The 15,672-nt window shown below is 36.6% G+C and overlaps 1 protein-coding gene across 2 annotated transcripts in view; it reads left to right on the top strand.

Annotated features, from left to right (window-relative positions):
- Nucleotides 1-15,672, top strand: part of CPNE8 (copine 8) — a 257,610-nt gene that overhangs the window by 195,680 nt on the left and 46,258 nt on the right. For both annotated transcript variants that reach the window (XM_018047942.1, XM_005680172.3), the window contains exons 12-13: nucleotides 5,379-5,432; nucleotides 6,046-6,107. In XM_018047942.1, coding sequence (XP_017903431.1) covers nucleotides 5,379-5,432; nucleotides 6,046-6,107 — 116 coding nt within the window. The remainder of the gene's footprint in view (nucleotides 1-5,378; nucleotides 5,433-6,045; nucleotides 6,108-15,672) is intronic.

Raw genomic sequence — 15,672 nt, forward strand, 5'->3', positions numbered from 1 at the left:
GGATTCTCTTGCCATCTTCATTTAACTTAGAGGGGAGGAGAGCCCTTGGGAAAAAAAAAAAATAGCTACTCTTTGCCACTATGTCTCTGTGAGTCAGGGGTTTACTCAATGCAGAAATAAGATTTATCTGCAACTTCTGGCTTAAAATGTGTATGTCCATCTCAACAGCCTCAGTGAGAATCAATTGCTTTGTATGTAAACACTAATTAGACCATAGGAAATTTCTTCCTAATAAAATGCTACTTGAAATTGCTGCTTAAAAAATTGATATTAACTTTTAGAAATCAGTTGCATTTCTTGCACTAACAATGAAATAACAGAAAAGGGAAGGTTATATATATACATATATATGCACTTTCCAAAATTGCAAAAAAAAAAATACCTACAAATAAACCTGACCAAAGAGGTAAAAGGCTTATATGCTCAGAACTATAAAACATTAACTGAGGAAATTAAAGAAGATTCAAAGAAATGGAAAGATAATCCCATCCTCTTGAATTAGAAGAATTAATATTATTAAAATGTCAAAACTACCCAAAGCAATCTGCAGATTTAAGGTGATCCCTATCAAACTGCCCATTACATTTTCATAAAACTAGAACAGATAACCCCAAAATAAATATGGAATCAAAAATATCTATGTGTATTATGTGTATTCAATTGCTTAGTACTGTTCAACTTAGTACTGTTCAACTCTTTATGACCCCATGGACTACAGCCCACCAAGGTCCTCTGTCCATGGGATTTTTCTGCCAATAAACTAGAATGGGTTGCCATTTCTTATTCCAGGGTATCTTCCCGACCCAGGGATTGAACCCTCCTGCATTAGCAGGCAGAATCTTTGCCACTGTGCCACCTGAGAAACCCAAAAGGAAGAACATTTGAACACATGCTGTAACAAGGATGATGGCTCAGATGGTAAAGAATCTGCCTGCAATGAGGGGGACCTGGGTTTGATCCCTGGGTTAGGAAGATCCCTTAGAGAAGGGAATGGCAACCCCTTCCAGTATTCTTGCCTGGAGAATCCCATGGACACAGCAGCCTGGTGGGCTACAGAGCATAGAGCAATTCTGAGGAACAAAAACAAAGCAGGAAGTGTAACCCTCCCAGACTTCAGACAGTACTACAAAGCTACAGTTATGAAAATTGTGATATTGGTTCAAAAGTAGACACACAGATCAACGGAACAGAATAGGGAGTCCAGAAATAAATCTACACACCTGTGATCAATAAATCTTTGACAAAGGAGACAAGAATATAAAATGAGAAAAGGACACTGTCTTCATCAAGTGGTGCAAGGAAAGTTGGACAGGTGCGTGTAAATCAATGAAGTTAGCACACACCCTCACACCATGCACAAAACGAAACAAATGACTTAAAGACTTTAACATAAGACCGTTCAGTTCAATTCAGTTCAGTCGCTCAGTTGTGTCTGACTCTTTGCGACCCCATGAATCACAGCACGCCAGGCCTCCCTGTCCATCACCAACTCCCGGAATTTACCCAAACTCTTGTCCATCGAGTCGATGATGCCATCCAACCATCTCATCCTCTGTCGTCCCCTTTTCCTCCTGCCCCCAATCCCTCCCAGCATCAGAATCTTCTCCAGTGAGTCAACTCTTCGCATGAGGTGGCCAAAGTACTGGAGTTTCAGCTTCAGCATCAGTCCTTCCAACGAACACCAAGGACTGATCTCCTTTAGAATGGACTGGTTGGATCTCCTTGCAGTCCAAGGAACTCTCAAGAGTCTTCTCCAACACCACAGTTCAAAAGCATCAATTCTTCAGTGCTCAGCTTTCTTCATGATTCAGCTCACATCCATACATGATCACTGGAAAAATCATAGCCTTGACTAGATGGACCTTTGTTGGCAAAGTAATAGCTCTGCTTTTCAATATGTTATCTAGGTTGGTCATAACTTTCCTTCCAAGGAGTAAGTGTCTTTTAATTTCATAGCTGCAATCACCATCTGAAGTGATTTTGGAGACCCCCAAAATAAAGTCTGACACTGTTTCCATTGTTTCCCCGTCTATTTGCCATGAAGTGATGGGACCAGATGCCATGATCTTAGTTTTCTGAATGTTGAGCTTTAAGCCAACTTTTTCACTCTCCTCTTTCAATTTTAAGGCACCATAAAACTCCTAGAAGAGAGTATAGGCAAAACATTCTGACATAAATCAAACAAATGTTTTCTTAGGTCAGACTCCCAAAGCAATAGAAATAAAATCTAAAATAAGTTGCACCTATCAAACTTAACAAGCTTTTGCATAGTAAAGCAAACCATTAAAAACAACAACAACAACAAAGAAAAGACAACCTGAAGAAGGGGAGAAAATATTTACAAATGATGCAACTGACAAAGGCTTAATCTCCATAATGTACAAACAGGTCATACAACTCAACAACAACAACAACAACAACAAAAAACTAGCAATCCATTTGGAAAATGGGCAGAAGCCCTTAATAGACATTTCTTTAAAGACATCTGGCCAATAGGCACATGAAAAGACCCTCAACATCGCTAATTAGTAGACAAATGCAAGTCAAAACTGTAATGAAGTAGCATTTCACAACAGTCAGAATGGTCATCATTAAAAAGTGTACAAATAACACATGCTAGATAGGGTATGGAGAAAAGGGAATCCTCCTACAGCATTGGTGGCAATGTAAGTTGGTGCAGTTACTATGGAAAACAGTATGGATGTTCCTTAGAAAATTAAATATAAAATTACCATATGATCCAGCAATCCTATTCCTGGGCATATACCCAGACAAAACTGTAATTCAAAAGGTATACAGACCCTTATGTTCATAACAGCACTGTTCTCAGTAGTCAAAATATGGAAGCAACCTAAATGTCTATTGACAGATGAATGGATAAAGAGTAGATGCTACAAATATACAATGGAATACTACTCAGTCATAAAAAAATAATGCCATTTGCAGCGTCATGGATGCAACTAGAGATTATTATACTAAGTGAAGTAAGTCAGAAAGAGAAAGACAAATACCATATGATACCACTTATATGTGGAATCTAAAATATGGCACAAACGAACCTATCTACAAAATAGAAACAGACTCACAAACATAGAGATCAGACTTGTGGTTGCCAAGAGGTGACTAGGATTTAGGGTTGGTAAATGCAAACTATACATTTAGAGTAGATACACAACAAGGTCCTATTGTTTAGCACAGGGAACTATATCCAATGTCCTAGGATAAACCATAATGGAGAAGAATATTTTAAAAGATTGTATTTATATATGTATAAAACTGAGTCACTTTGCTGTACAGCAGAGATTGGCACTAAATTGTAAATCAGCTATACTTCAATTAAAAAAACATATTATAAAAGGAAAACAGAAAAAATTTTAAATATAAAGCAAAACAAAATGTTAGAAAAAAATCAGAAACAACTCAAGCAGCAAGAGCATTAAGGAACACATTCAAACAATTAGCAACTCTACAAGCTGGCATTTAATCAGGTGTTTGGGTTGTTGTTTTTGACTCCAATAATGGTTAAAATCTTTTTCTACATTTATTCTTTTAAAGGCTGTGTAGAAGAAAAAAAAAACATAAATCACACAGATTACTTTTATATTCTTGTTAAGAGTCTATAACTACCAATAAGAAGATAAGACAAAGAGGAGTAAGTCCTAATAGATGGCTTCTTATCTTGCCTACCTTGTAGGGCATGATTTTTAGCCAGGCAGAATTAAATGGGACAATGAAAAGCCCGTAGGTCATATCATTTAAAACCCAATTGAGAACTAAATAAAATTCTTAAAGTGAAAATAAATAAGTAAATAAATAAATGCTGCCTGCTGATCTGTAGACTTATTTTGTCAGGTAAAGACCTTCTCCTGGTGGTTCTCCAGGCTTATGGGGCTACCTTTAAAACTGCAGTTGTGGTGGTTTAGTATTGAAGCAATTGATAGGTATACAGTAGGATCTACTGATGGTATGGTTGTTACTAGGGGCTCAGGTGAGTGTGGGTTAGGTTTGCTGCTGGGTGGATGAGACTGGCTCCAGTACCTTTGTTCAGTAGGGTGGTCCTGGGCCAAGGTTCCTTTTCAGAGTGCGCAGGTGAGACCTCAGTCGGTCAGCCTATTTCTAGGTTTGTGAATCCGTGTGACTCCCACCAGGACTCTCACCAGGACTCCAACCTTTTACACATTATTATGTGTCTGATGGAAATTACTATCATTATTAAGCAATAAGTAGAGCCCTTAAATGCTTTCCCAGGTGATGCTACAAGGGGCTTCCCTCCTAGCTCAGTTGGTAAAGAATCTGCCTGCAATGCAGGAGACCTGGTTTCGACCCATGGGTCAGGAACATCCCCTGGAGGAGGAAATGATAACCCACTCCAGTATTCTTGCCTGGAGAATCCCATGGACAGAGGAGCCTGGCAGGAGCCTGTGTCCATGGGGTCACAAGAGTCAGACACGACTTAACAACTATACCACCAACACCAACACCACCACCAGGTGATGTTAGTGGTAAAGACCACCTGCCAATGCAGGAGGCATAAGAGACATGAGTTTGATCCCTTAGGGAAAGTCCCCTGGAGGAAGGCATGGCAACCCACTCCAGTATTCTTGCTGGAGAATTCCCTGGACAAAGGAGTCTGGAGTGCTATGCTCCATAGGGTCAAAAAGAGTCAGACAAAATTGAAGCGACTTAGCACGCATGCACAGAGACATTAAAGAGGCAAATATTTGAATGATTTGTCATTAGTGTATATAATCAAATAAGAACTATCTTAAACATATTTTATTTGAGAAATCTATAGTTTTTCTACAAATCAATCACTAATATTTGAGACCTCACAGCAAGAAGATGTATATGGGTAGGGTAATCAATGCCTAAGGTAATTGAGAAGAATATTACTGAAAAAAAGTTTTTTTAAAGAAAATAATCACTAGTCATTTTGCAGAGACATTTCGGCTGATAGACTCATCAAGGAGTTGTACTAAAGACATTGCTGCTGCTGCTGTGAAGTCGCTTCAGTCGTGTCCGACTTTGTGCGACCCCATAGACGGCAGCCCACCAGGCTCCCCTGTCCCTAAAATTCTCCAGGCAGGAACAGTGGAGTGGGTTGCCATTTCTCCAATGCATGAAAGTAAAAAGTGAAAGGGAACTCGCTCAGTCGTGTCCGACTCTTTGCGACCCCATGGGCTGCAGCCTACCAGGCTCCTCCATCCATGGGATTTTCCAGGCAAGAGTAGTGGAGTGGGGTGCCATCACCTTCTCCAACTAAAGACATTAGTAAGTAAATAAATCCATAAGATGTGAAGACACCAGGTTGGACTATACATTTTTAAAATATTTCAGTATAAATCCTAACATTGTAATTGTTTTATCTGCTCTTTAAGGTGATAAATCCTAGAAAGAAAGGAAAAAAGAAGAAATATACTAATTCAGGAACAGTAAGTCAAATTTTATGTTATACATTAAGGATTCAAATAGATGAATTAAAAAATATATATATATATATATATAAAACATTTGGTGTCAAATAGAAGCAACTAAAACTGAACTCTTTCATTAGGATTTTAATATGAAGGTGTATAATAAAAAATTAACTTTCTATGGGAATGATTGAAATAGAGCACACCTCATAGCATAGATGACATAGCAACCTAGCTTCCTGCAAGTTGTTTAGGGGTTGAATTGTGTCTGAGGGAAGAAGAAGTTCCATTATGAATTCTTCATTTAATGAAATCACACGAGAAAATCAAGCAGACCTGAAAAAGTGAAGAAACCCTGTGTCCTTGTAGATAATTTGCATGTTGTTCTTCAAAGGAAATAAATTGGTCATAGAAAGGAGTTACTTAATTTTTAGCCCCTTTTCTTCTGATAATTTTAAATGTAAGAATAATCAGTCCTAGCAAAGTTTGAAATAGATTATCTTTATTGATTTACAAAATGCTAGGAAATATAATTTTCTCTCTAACACTTAGAAAAAAGTCCGGTTGGGATTGCGATTAGTACTAGCATATAATTCTCTTATTTTTGTTTTCTTTTGTTTTCTTTCTTCAGGTCACCTTGCTGTCTTTCTTGGTAGAAACAGAGGTTTCATTCCTGGACTATATTAAGGGAGGGTAAGTCATTTTCTGAAATTGTTTCACTGCTTAAGCAATGCTGAGAGGCAAGTTTGAATGTGTTTAGAAACTTCATGACAACAGCAGTCAGAGACATCACTTCTGTAAACCTCTTCTAAATGATGATTAAGAGGGTTTTGTTGTTGTTCTTTTTTGTTTTTGCCAATACTGATTTATTGCTAGAGTGTTGTCAAGCCAACGAAGTGGGGGCAAAGGGACAAACACAGTTTCCCCCCAAACAGAGAGCTTAACGCCTATTGCTGTTTGTTAAGAAAACAAGACAAAAGCTATACTAGCCAAATGGGCAATCTTTGCTATATACGGGCATCTGGAAACCTGCCACTTGGACATAGACTGAGACTACAGGGTGATTGTTTCAATAAAGTCGAAGGAAAACATGCTAAGAAGGAAAAATGTTTGCCAACTCTCCTTAGTATTCCAATATCTGTGAATATTGTTGTCTTTTGAAGATGGGAAAATAGAAAGTTGAATTTGTCATAAAAAATATATTCATATGTAAATAAACTCCTTGGTACTATAGGTAAAAAGATAAAAAAGATGAACTCTCTTAGCATTTTTTTAAGGAAAAAAAAGCGCTTGATAGATCTGGCTATAATTTGCATGTTGAAATGATAATTTCAAGTTTTAAAATTAAAAATTCTTTTCAAGTTTGTTTCCTTGGCTTTGCTTTGTGAGTCGTTAAGTGAGTAGTGTGTGTGTGTGTGTGTGTGTGTGAGAGAGAGAGAGAGAGAGAGAGAGAGAGAGAGAAATACCCAATATGTATTGTCAGCAGTACAAATCTAGTAATATTTTCATGTGAATCTATCATTAAAGATATTTTCAGAACCTGTTATGAATAAGTCAATTTTATTGGTTATTCATTTTCTCCTTTTGAAGATTCCTAGGGCAAATGGGTTTCAATAATACCTAAGCAGTAAACTTCTTGACCACTGTCATTTTTATACTGCTTACCACCTCCAAGATTTTATTTTATTTTATTTATTTTTGCTTACACGTGTCCAATTTATAGCACTGTCTGTGCTGGAAGAAATGTGACCTTTTCTGCCAGATTGTTGTTTTTCAATAGCTACATTGTGTTTAACTCCTTGCAACTCTATGGACTTTAGCATGTCAGGCTCTTTTGTCTCTGCATTCAGTTGGGTATATCTTTTGCTTTCTCCCTTGCCTTCCACTTCTCTTCTTTCTTCAAATACCTGTAAAACGTCCTCAGACAATCACTTTGCCTTCTTGCATTTATTTTTCTTTGGGATGGTTTTGGTCACTGCCTTCTGTGCAATGTTATAAACCTCTGTTCATAGTTCTTCAAGCACTGATTTAATCCCTTGAATCTATTCATCACCACCCCTGTTTAATTAAAAGAGATTTGATTTATGTCATGCCTGAATGGCCTATTGGTTTTCCCTACTTTCTTCTATTTTGACCTGAATTTTGCAATAAGGATCTCATGATCTGAGCCATAGTCAGCTCCAGATCTTGTTTTTAATGACTGTATAGGGCTTCTCCTTCTTTGGCTGAACAGAACATAATCAATCTTATTTTGATATTGATCAATCTGTGATTTCTGTGTTTAGAGTCATCACTTGGGTTGTTGGAAAAGGGTGTTTGCTGTGACCAACATGTTCTTTTGACAAAATTCCATTAGCCTTTGTGCTGCTTCACTTTGTACTCAAAGGCCAAACTTGCCTGTTTTCTGGGTATCTCTTGACTTCCTCCTTTTGCATTCCAATCTCCTATGATGAAAAGAGCTTGTGTGTGTGTGTGTGTGTGTGTGTGTGTGTGTGTGTGTGTGTGTGTGTGTGTGTGTGTGTGTTCTAGAAGATGTTGTAGGTCTTCATAGAACGGGTTAGTTTAAGCATCTTCAGCATCAGTGGTTTGGGCCTAAACTTGGAACACTGTGATGTTGAATGGTTTGACTTGGAACTGAACTGAGATCATTCTGTCATTTTGGAAACTGCACCAAAGTACTGCATCTCAGACTCTTTTGTTGATTATGAGGGCTGCTCCTTTTCTTCTAAGGGATTCTTGCCCACAGTAGTAGATATAATGGTCATCTGAATTAAATTCACCACTCCTGTCCATTCTAGTTCACTGATTCTGTAGATGTCAATGTTCAGTCTTGCCATCTCCTGCTTGACCTTCTCCTATTTACCTTGATTCATGGACCTAAAATTCTAGTTCCTATGCAGTATTTTTCTTTATAGCATTAGGTCAGATTTTATTTTCACCAGTCGATACATCCACAACTGAACATCATTTCAGCTTTTGTGCAGCTGCTTCATTCTTATTGGAGCTATTAGTAATTGCCCTGTGTTCTTCCTCAGTAGCCTATTGGACAGCTTTTGACTTGAGCTGCTGATGATCTTCTGGCACCATATCTTTTTACCTTTTCATATTGTCCATGGGGTTCTCCAAGCAAGAATACTGGAGTAGGTTGCCATTTCATCCTCTAATGGACCACATTTTATCAGAATGCTTCACCATGACCCATTCATCTTGGGTGGCCCTGCGTACATGGCTTCAGTGAGTTATGCAATCCCCTTCACTATAATAAGGCTGTGATCAGTGAGGGGGTTTCTCATAGAAGTCATGTATAAATGGAGCTCCAACCCATGAGGTATACTTTGTTCCATCCTGGCTTCCCAACACTTTTACTGGAACCCATTTTTTACTTACAAATGGATCATGGAGAAATAGAATTTGAAATTTACTACATAATTAATGTAACTGTACTTACATTTATACCTAAAAAGGACATGAAAAATCTTTATACAATTCATTTTTATATAAATATTTATATAATAAATGCATGTATCTTTTACATATACTACAATTACACATTTACCTATTGTTCATCACTGTTTCTAATACTTAGTATACAGATATTGTCCCTTTTGGTGATGGAATCCAAATAGGGAATGCCAGATAGTTATTGTATTATGTATTTTTATGTGTCTTTGCTCTTCAGGACTTGTTATAAGCAACTGGGTATGAAATTTAAATTCTAACTTGTATTAATAATGCAGTGAGGAGATCTGGTTTTATCATGACACTCCTATCACTTCAGTTTCCTGTAGTTTACATGAGTTACCTTCATTTCTTTCATGACCTTAATATACCTTATTTATTTCCCTTCATTCTGAAGTTCTTGTTTATGTTCCTACAGAAAACTTACTCTCACCTATCAACTTATTATACAGTGTAATTTGCATGTAGTAAAATTGCTAATACCTGATAGTAACTACCTCAAAGTAATTAACTTTACCCATCTCTCCATTGGCTCCTTTTCTTTTCTGCTCACCTCCTTTCTCTTTCTCCCTCTTTCTCTCATGAGTAATATTCATGTTGATAATTTCCTCTTTTTCTAAAAAAAAAAATGAAGTTTATTTAGTTGACGTACTGGCAACTTTCAATCTTTTTGGAACTAACGTTTTCTATCTCATTGCTGCTAGTGAAAAATACAGTTTAATTAAAATAGCCTAAGGGAGAGTGATGCTTTGGCATGCAGAATATCTAAAAATTGTACTGTCAGATATTGATATTTGTGAAGATTTAAACTTTATTTAACTGTGAGTTATGGAGATTTATTAGAGTGGTTACTTCATGGATTTCTTGATAGACTCTAATTATAAGAAATGAGGAACAGTGTTTTAAATTGTCATTTTCAAAACCTCTACTGGTATGAAAATAATAAATTATAGCCATTTGAAATGGAGAACATGAAACCAAGGCAGAAATGCAGCTACATCTATTCCAAATATTTCAACAGATAACTTTTATTTTTCTCAATATATTTCCTATTGATTTCTTTAGACATTGTAAGAGACTTCCCTGGCGGTTAGTGGTTAAGACTTTGTGCTTCCACAGCAGGGAGCATAGGTTAAATCCCTGGTTAGGAAACTAAGATCTTACATGCTGTGCAGTGCAACCAGAATAAAATAGATATTATTTTCTTCTCTTGCTATTAAGAAATCTCATCCTGTTAGTAGATAAGTGCACTTCAATGTTGGAAAATCATATTGAGCAGATACAGAATTACATAAACTTTCTGAATAACAGCTAAGCAGAGTATGAGCTACATTCATTTCAAACTAGAATTAAGTATGATAATTGACAGTTATTATGTTTTCAATAATGTCTATTGACTATTTTGTATATATCCTTGGTCTGGATTTCCAGTTCTTTGCAATGAAAAACATTCTGTAAACTGGTAAACAGCTCAGTAGTATTTAGTGCTATTCATTATAATTTTTTCTGAAACCACAAAAACTTTTATTTTACTAGTGTTTTATTTTAAGATTTGGGAAAGGAAGTATTATGTCTCCCAAATTTTAAATATCAGTTCAGTTCAGTTGCTCAGTCGTGTCCAACTCTTTGCGACCCCATGAATCGCAGCACGCCAGGCCTCCCTGTCCATCTCCAACTCCCGGAGTTCACTCAGACTCATGTCCATCGAGTCAGTGATGCCATCCAGCCATCTCATCCTCTGTCGTCCCCTTCTTCTCCTGCCCCCAATCCCTCCCAGCATCAGAGTCTTTTCCAATGAGTCAACTCTTCACATGAGGTGGCCAAAATACTGGAGTTTCAGCTTTAGCATCATTCATTCCAAAGAAATCCCAGGGTTGATCTCCTTCAGAATGGACTGGTTGGATCTCCTTGCAGTCCAAGGGACTCTCAAGAGTCTTCTCCAACACCACAGTTCAAAAGCATCAATTCTTCGGCACTCAGCCTTCTTCACAGTCCAACTCTCACATCCATACATGACTACTGGAAAAACCATAGCCCTGACTAGACGGACTTTACTTGGCAAAGTAATGTTTCTGCTTTTGAATATGCTATCTAGGTTGTGTTTCACATTGTAAACATGAAATGTGAAATGGTAAAAAGAAAGTAATGTAAAATGAAAATAATCTATTGTGAAACTAGAATCCCATGTGATCATACTCTCTTGATAATCACTATTAGACATTTATTTATTCCCAAACACATATTATTTTAATGAGTGGGATCACACTATGTACAATATTCTAATGTATATTTTCTTCATTATGTATATTGTATATATATGTTTCTTTGTCAGTACTTATAGATTTACCATATTTTAACAGTTTTCCATCATATAGATGTTCATAATTCAGTTTAAAAACCTGTTTATGCACACTTTGAAAGTGAGTGTTAGTCGCTCAGTCATGTCCGACTCTTTGCAACTCCTTGGAAGAATTGTGTCCATTTTATTTTCCTATTATAAACAAGATTACAATGTAAACTCTGGTGCACAGCTTTTTGTTCACTTCATCTAGCATATCTACAGTGTCACATCTTAGAAACAGTTCTGTCATATTTCTAAATTATTGTGCAGATAAAAGCATAAAGATAATAAGTTATACTTATAATATTTTCTGATGCAAGTTTACCATACACTTTGCTGTTGTTCAGTTACCAAGTCATGTCCGACTCTATGCATCCCCATGAGCTGCAGCACACCAGGTTTCCCTGTCACTCACCATCTCCCCGAGTTTGCCCAAGTTCATATACTTTGAATCAGTGATGCCATCCAACCATCTCATTCTCTGTCACCCTCTTCTCCTTCTGTCTTTAATCTGTCTGATCATCAGGGTCTTTTCCAATGAGTCAACTGTTTGCATCAGGTGGCCAAAGTATTGGAGCTTCAGCTTCAGCATCAGCCCTTCCAAAGAGTATTCTGGGCTGATTTCCTTTAAGATTGACTGGTTTGATCTCTTTGCTTTCCAAGGGACTCTCAAGCATCTTCTCCAACACCACAGTTTGAAAGCACCAATTCTTTGGCATTCTGCCATCTTTATTGCCTAGCTCTCACATCCGTCCATGACTACAGGAAAGATCATAGCACTGACTATACAGACCTTTGTCCACAAAGTGATGTCTTTGCTTTTTAACACACCGTCTAAGTTTGTCATAGCCTTCCTGCCAAGAGGCAATTACCTTCTAAATTTCATGACTACAGTCACCATATGCAGTGATTTTAGAGCCAAGAAGAGGAAATCTGTCCCTGCTTCCACTTTTCTCCTTCTGTTTACCATGAAGTGATTGGATCAGGTGCCATGATCTTAGTATTTTTAATGTTGAATTTTAAGCCAGCTTTTGGCACTCTCCTCCTTCACTCTCGACAAGATGCTCTTTGGTTCCTCTTCACTTTTTGCCTTTAGAGTGGAATCATTTGTATATCCGAGGTTGTTGTTATTTCTCCCAACAATCTTGATTCCTACTTGTAACTTACCCTTACTAAATAGCTTTACTACTTTTAAGCTTTGCTAATTTAATACATAAATACTATAAGTCACTGTCAGTTTTTAATCTGTGGAACCTCTTTTTTAGCCATTGTGATGTTCTTTGTAAAAGTCCATGTTTAACCAGACGTATCTTTGGAAACACAGGTTTCAGAACCTTTTGTTTTTGCTTTTCCTCTGCTCCATCTTCCCTAGTCCCACCAAAAGAGACTGAGGGTTTTCATCTAAGGGCTTAAGGCCAAATTTAGCCGGGAGCTACATACTTCCCTGCGGCTAACACTTCAGCTAAACTTCCCCAAAACTCACATCTTAATCTTTGACACCACTTCTCTTCCATACACATCTAAAGAGACTCTTCTTAATCTGGCCTTGCTTTTTGCCCTGTGATTACATTGAAAAAGAGCAATGAAATTAACTGCATTTTGGGTTGCAATCAATGAAGCAATCCAAAGGATTATTTTAGAGATCGAAGCTATTTGCAGATCTGTGGAGTTATCAAGGTTAGTTCTTTTGAAGAGGTGTTCCACCATATTTCTGAATAAGTATGACATGTAGAAGTAATTGGAATCGTGTTGAATTCAGTTTTGTTTTTATAAAAAATTATAGTAACTACTTACTTTTAACTTAAAATATCAAGATATCAGCATTTGCTACTGGTATTTATGGATTTTCTTGTTGCTAACTTAGGTAAGCATCATTATGCTAATTTGGTTGGCATCAATCCAGAAATTTACTCACCCTACTCTAGTTTAGGAGAAACTATTGTTATGTTTTGCTTGTGCTAAATCTTGACAAATAAAACCAGAGGTCTTCAAAAAAGGTGAAAAGTCATCATATAAAATATGAGTAACTACAGTTAAATTGGTAGTCTAACTAGCTGTGGCTTATTCAAGATAATATTAGTTTAGGTTTTCCTGTTTTCATTCTGTTCTCTACATGAATTTAGTATAAACTATTTTCCTTACCCTGAACAAGATGTAGGAGCATAAGATTAGACAAAGAGGGCAAAACAGTTGACTGGTGTAGAACATGTAGGACTGACAGATTGTGATTAAACTCTCAGAAGGAAATTCTTGAATTACACTTGAAAATGCAATCTCTGTTTTTCATCTCACAAAAAATAATTGAATAGAAAATTGTGAAAATACTGTTTTTGCATGAATCCAAGTAGAAATTATGCATAATTAAGAAAGAACACATTTAAATATTAAACAAAATTATTTTCATAATCCTTTAATATCTTCCCCTTCAAAGGAACTCCTTTATAGGTCTATTTCTTAATATTGGATATTCTAGGTTTCATTACTTTAGTAGTTATTGATATAAATATGTACCTGATTAATTGTGAAATCATGTTGTTAGCATGTTACTTTTCATTCATTATCTCCGTTCCTAACACCCTTTGTTTACCTGCAGTAAACAGATGTATGGATGGAAGTACATAGTGAGCAAATGAGACAAATGCATTCTCAATTAGTCAAAGTCCAATTTTTATGGAAACATTATGTGAAATAAAAACTTAATTTTTAGCCCTTTTTTCCTTTAGCTTTTTGTTTGTTTGTTTCCTTTTTTGTTTTTGTTTGTTTGTTTTTTTCTAAGCAGCACCATGCTTTCTTTGGAGCATAAGATACAACTAGAATTCATGACTTGTGGTAGTAAAGAGTTTTATTTTCTAAATAGAATAATATCCACAAAGGAGAGCTTACTATAGAGTAAAAAAAAAAAAAAAGAAAAGAAAGAAAATGCCTCTTCTGGGTTGTTGACCTTGTGTGGTTATTATTTTTAATCATACTCTGTATGTTTTTCCCTGTGATTATTTTATTTCTTATTAAAAATAATTTTAATTCCAAAAGTCTGGTATAATTGGCAACCAAAGATGTTTACTTAGTAATTCTTAATGTATGACACTGAATATCCTAGTTATCATTGGTAAGGACAATGTCAGATTCATTTAAAATCAGAGACAGTTCTGAAATCTAAATACTCCTTTAAGGTAACATCACCATTTTTATATAATTATTATTTGTGAAGTGGGTTTATTGACCTCTACAGACAACAGCTCACAATGTAATTATCTGAAGACAGCACCATAAATTTAAACTTTGTTTTGTCTGACTTTCCATCATCTGTGTCTCTTAGGCCTTTATGAAACTCCACTCTACCACTAACACGACCAAGGGAAAAAAATTACCTATAAAGTTTTTCACATTTCTTTGACTGGCAGATGAAAGGGGAAAACAGATCTCAAGTTCTCATGCACACTGAGTAACCCCTAAGCAACCATCATGTCAATCTGAAACCCTAGTCTACATTTTTATCAGAAAATTCAGTGTATTAGAATCTTGTAGGCCTGCAGACTGTCATTTACTTCCTCTGACTAAAGCCCAAAATGTCATCTACCTGGTCCCCAATGAACCTCACAATCACTTATATACAGTGGTTGCCAGTTTCTCTGAGTGCCATGTTAGTTGTTCATTTGTATCACTTTTCTCCTCAAATGTCGCTTAGTTGTGTCCAACTCTCTGCGACCCCATGGACTGTAGTCAGCCAGGCTCCTCTGTCCGCGGGTTTCTCCAGGCAAAAATACTAGAGCAAGTTGCCATTCCTTTCTCTAGAGGATCTGACTGACCCAGGGATCCAACCGAGGTCTTCTGCATTGCACTCAGATTCTTTACCATCTAAGCCACCAGGGAAGTCTTTTTCTGTAAAGAGACTGGCAATCTAAAAATATTTTTATAGAACAGAGCATACAGTAGACCCTGAATAAATACAGATTAATTAGAAAGCCATTTTAAGCCTGACTTCCCACTCTTTTGCCCAAATCTCTTAGCATAATGAAACATTAGAACAAGCATGAACTTTAAGCAAAGAGTATGAAAATTTATTTTACTAAATTACAAACCTCCATGTCTGTCTAGCTCAGATTTTTTCATCTGTGACCTTCTTTCTATAGCTCATATCACAAGCACCAAAAAACAAAACTGATAGACTAGACTTTCCAGGAAAAGAAAAAAATGCTTTTATGTTGCCTCTGTGAGAAATTATTTCAACTCTATATCTGGTTTTAGTGATTTGGAGGAAGGCAAGATCAAGATTAGGAGCATGAACTGCTTATTTTCCTTACATACTAACTGAAAGGGGGCATCAGAGAAGGTAATAGGAGAGATGCTAAGTTGGCAAGTTCCAGGAAAGACAAAATAAGAGAGAAATGTTTGGAAAAACATTAAGTCAATTAAATAAATGGTTGCTAATGGGAGTGCCAGACCAAGCTTACCTGCCTC

This window comes from Capra hircus, chromosome 5, assembly GCF_001704415.2.
Source record: "Capra hircus breed San Clemente chromosome 5, ASM170441v1, whole genome shotgun sequence".
Taxonomy (NCBI): Eukaryota; Metazoa; Chordata; class Mammalia; order Artiodactyla; family Bovidae; genus Capra; species Capra hircus.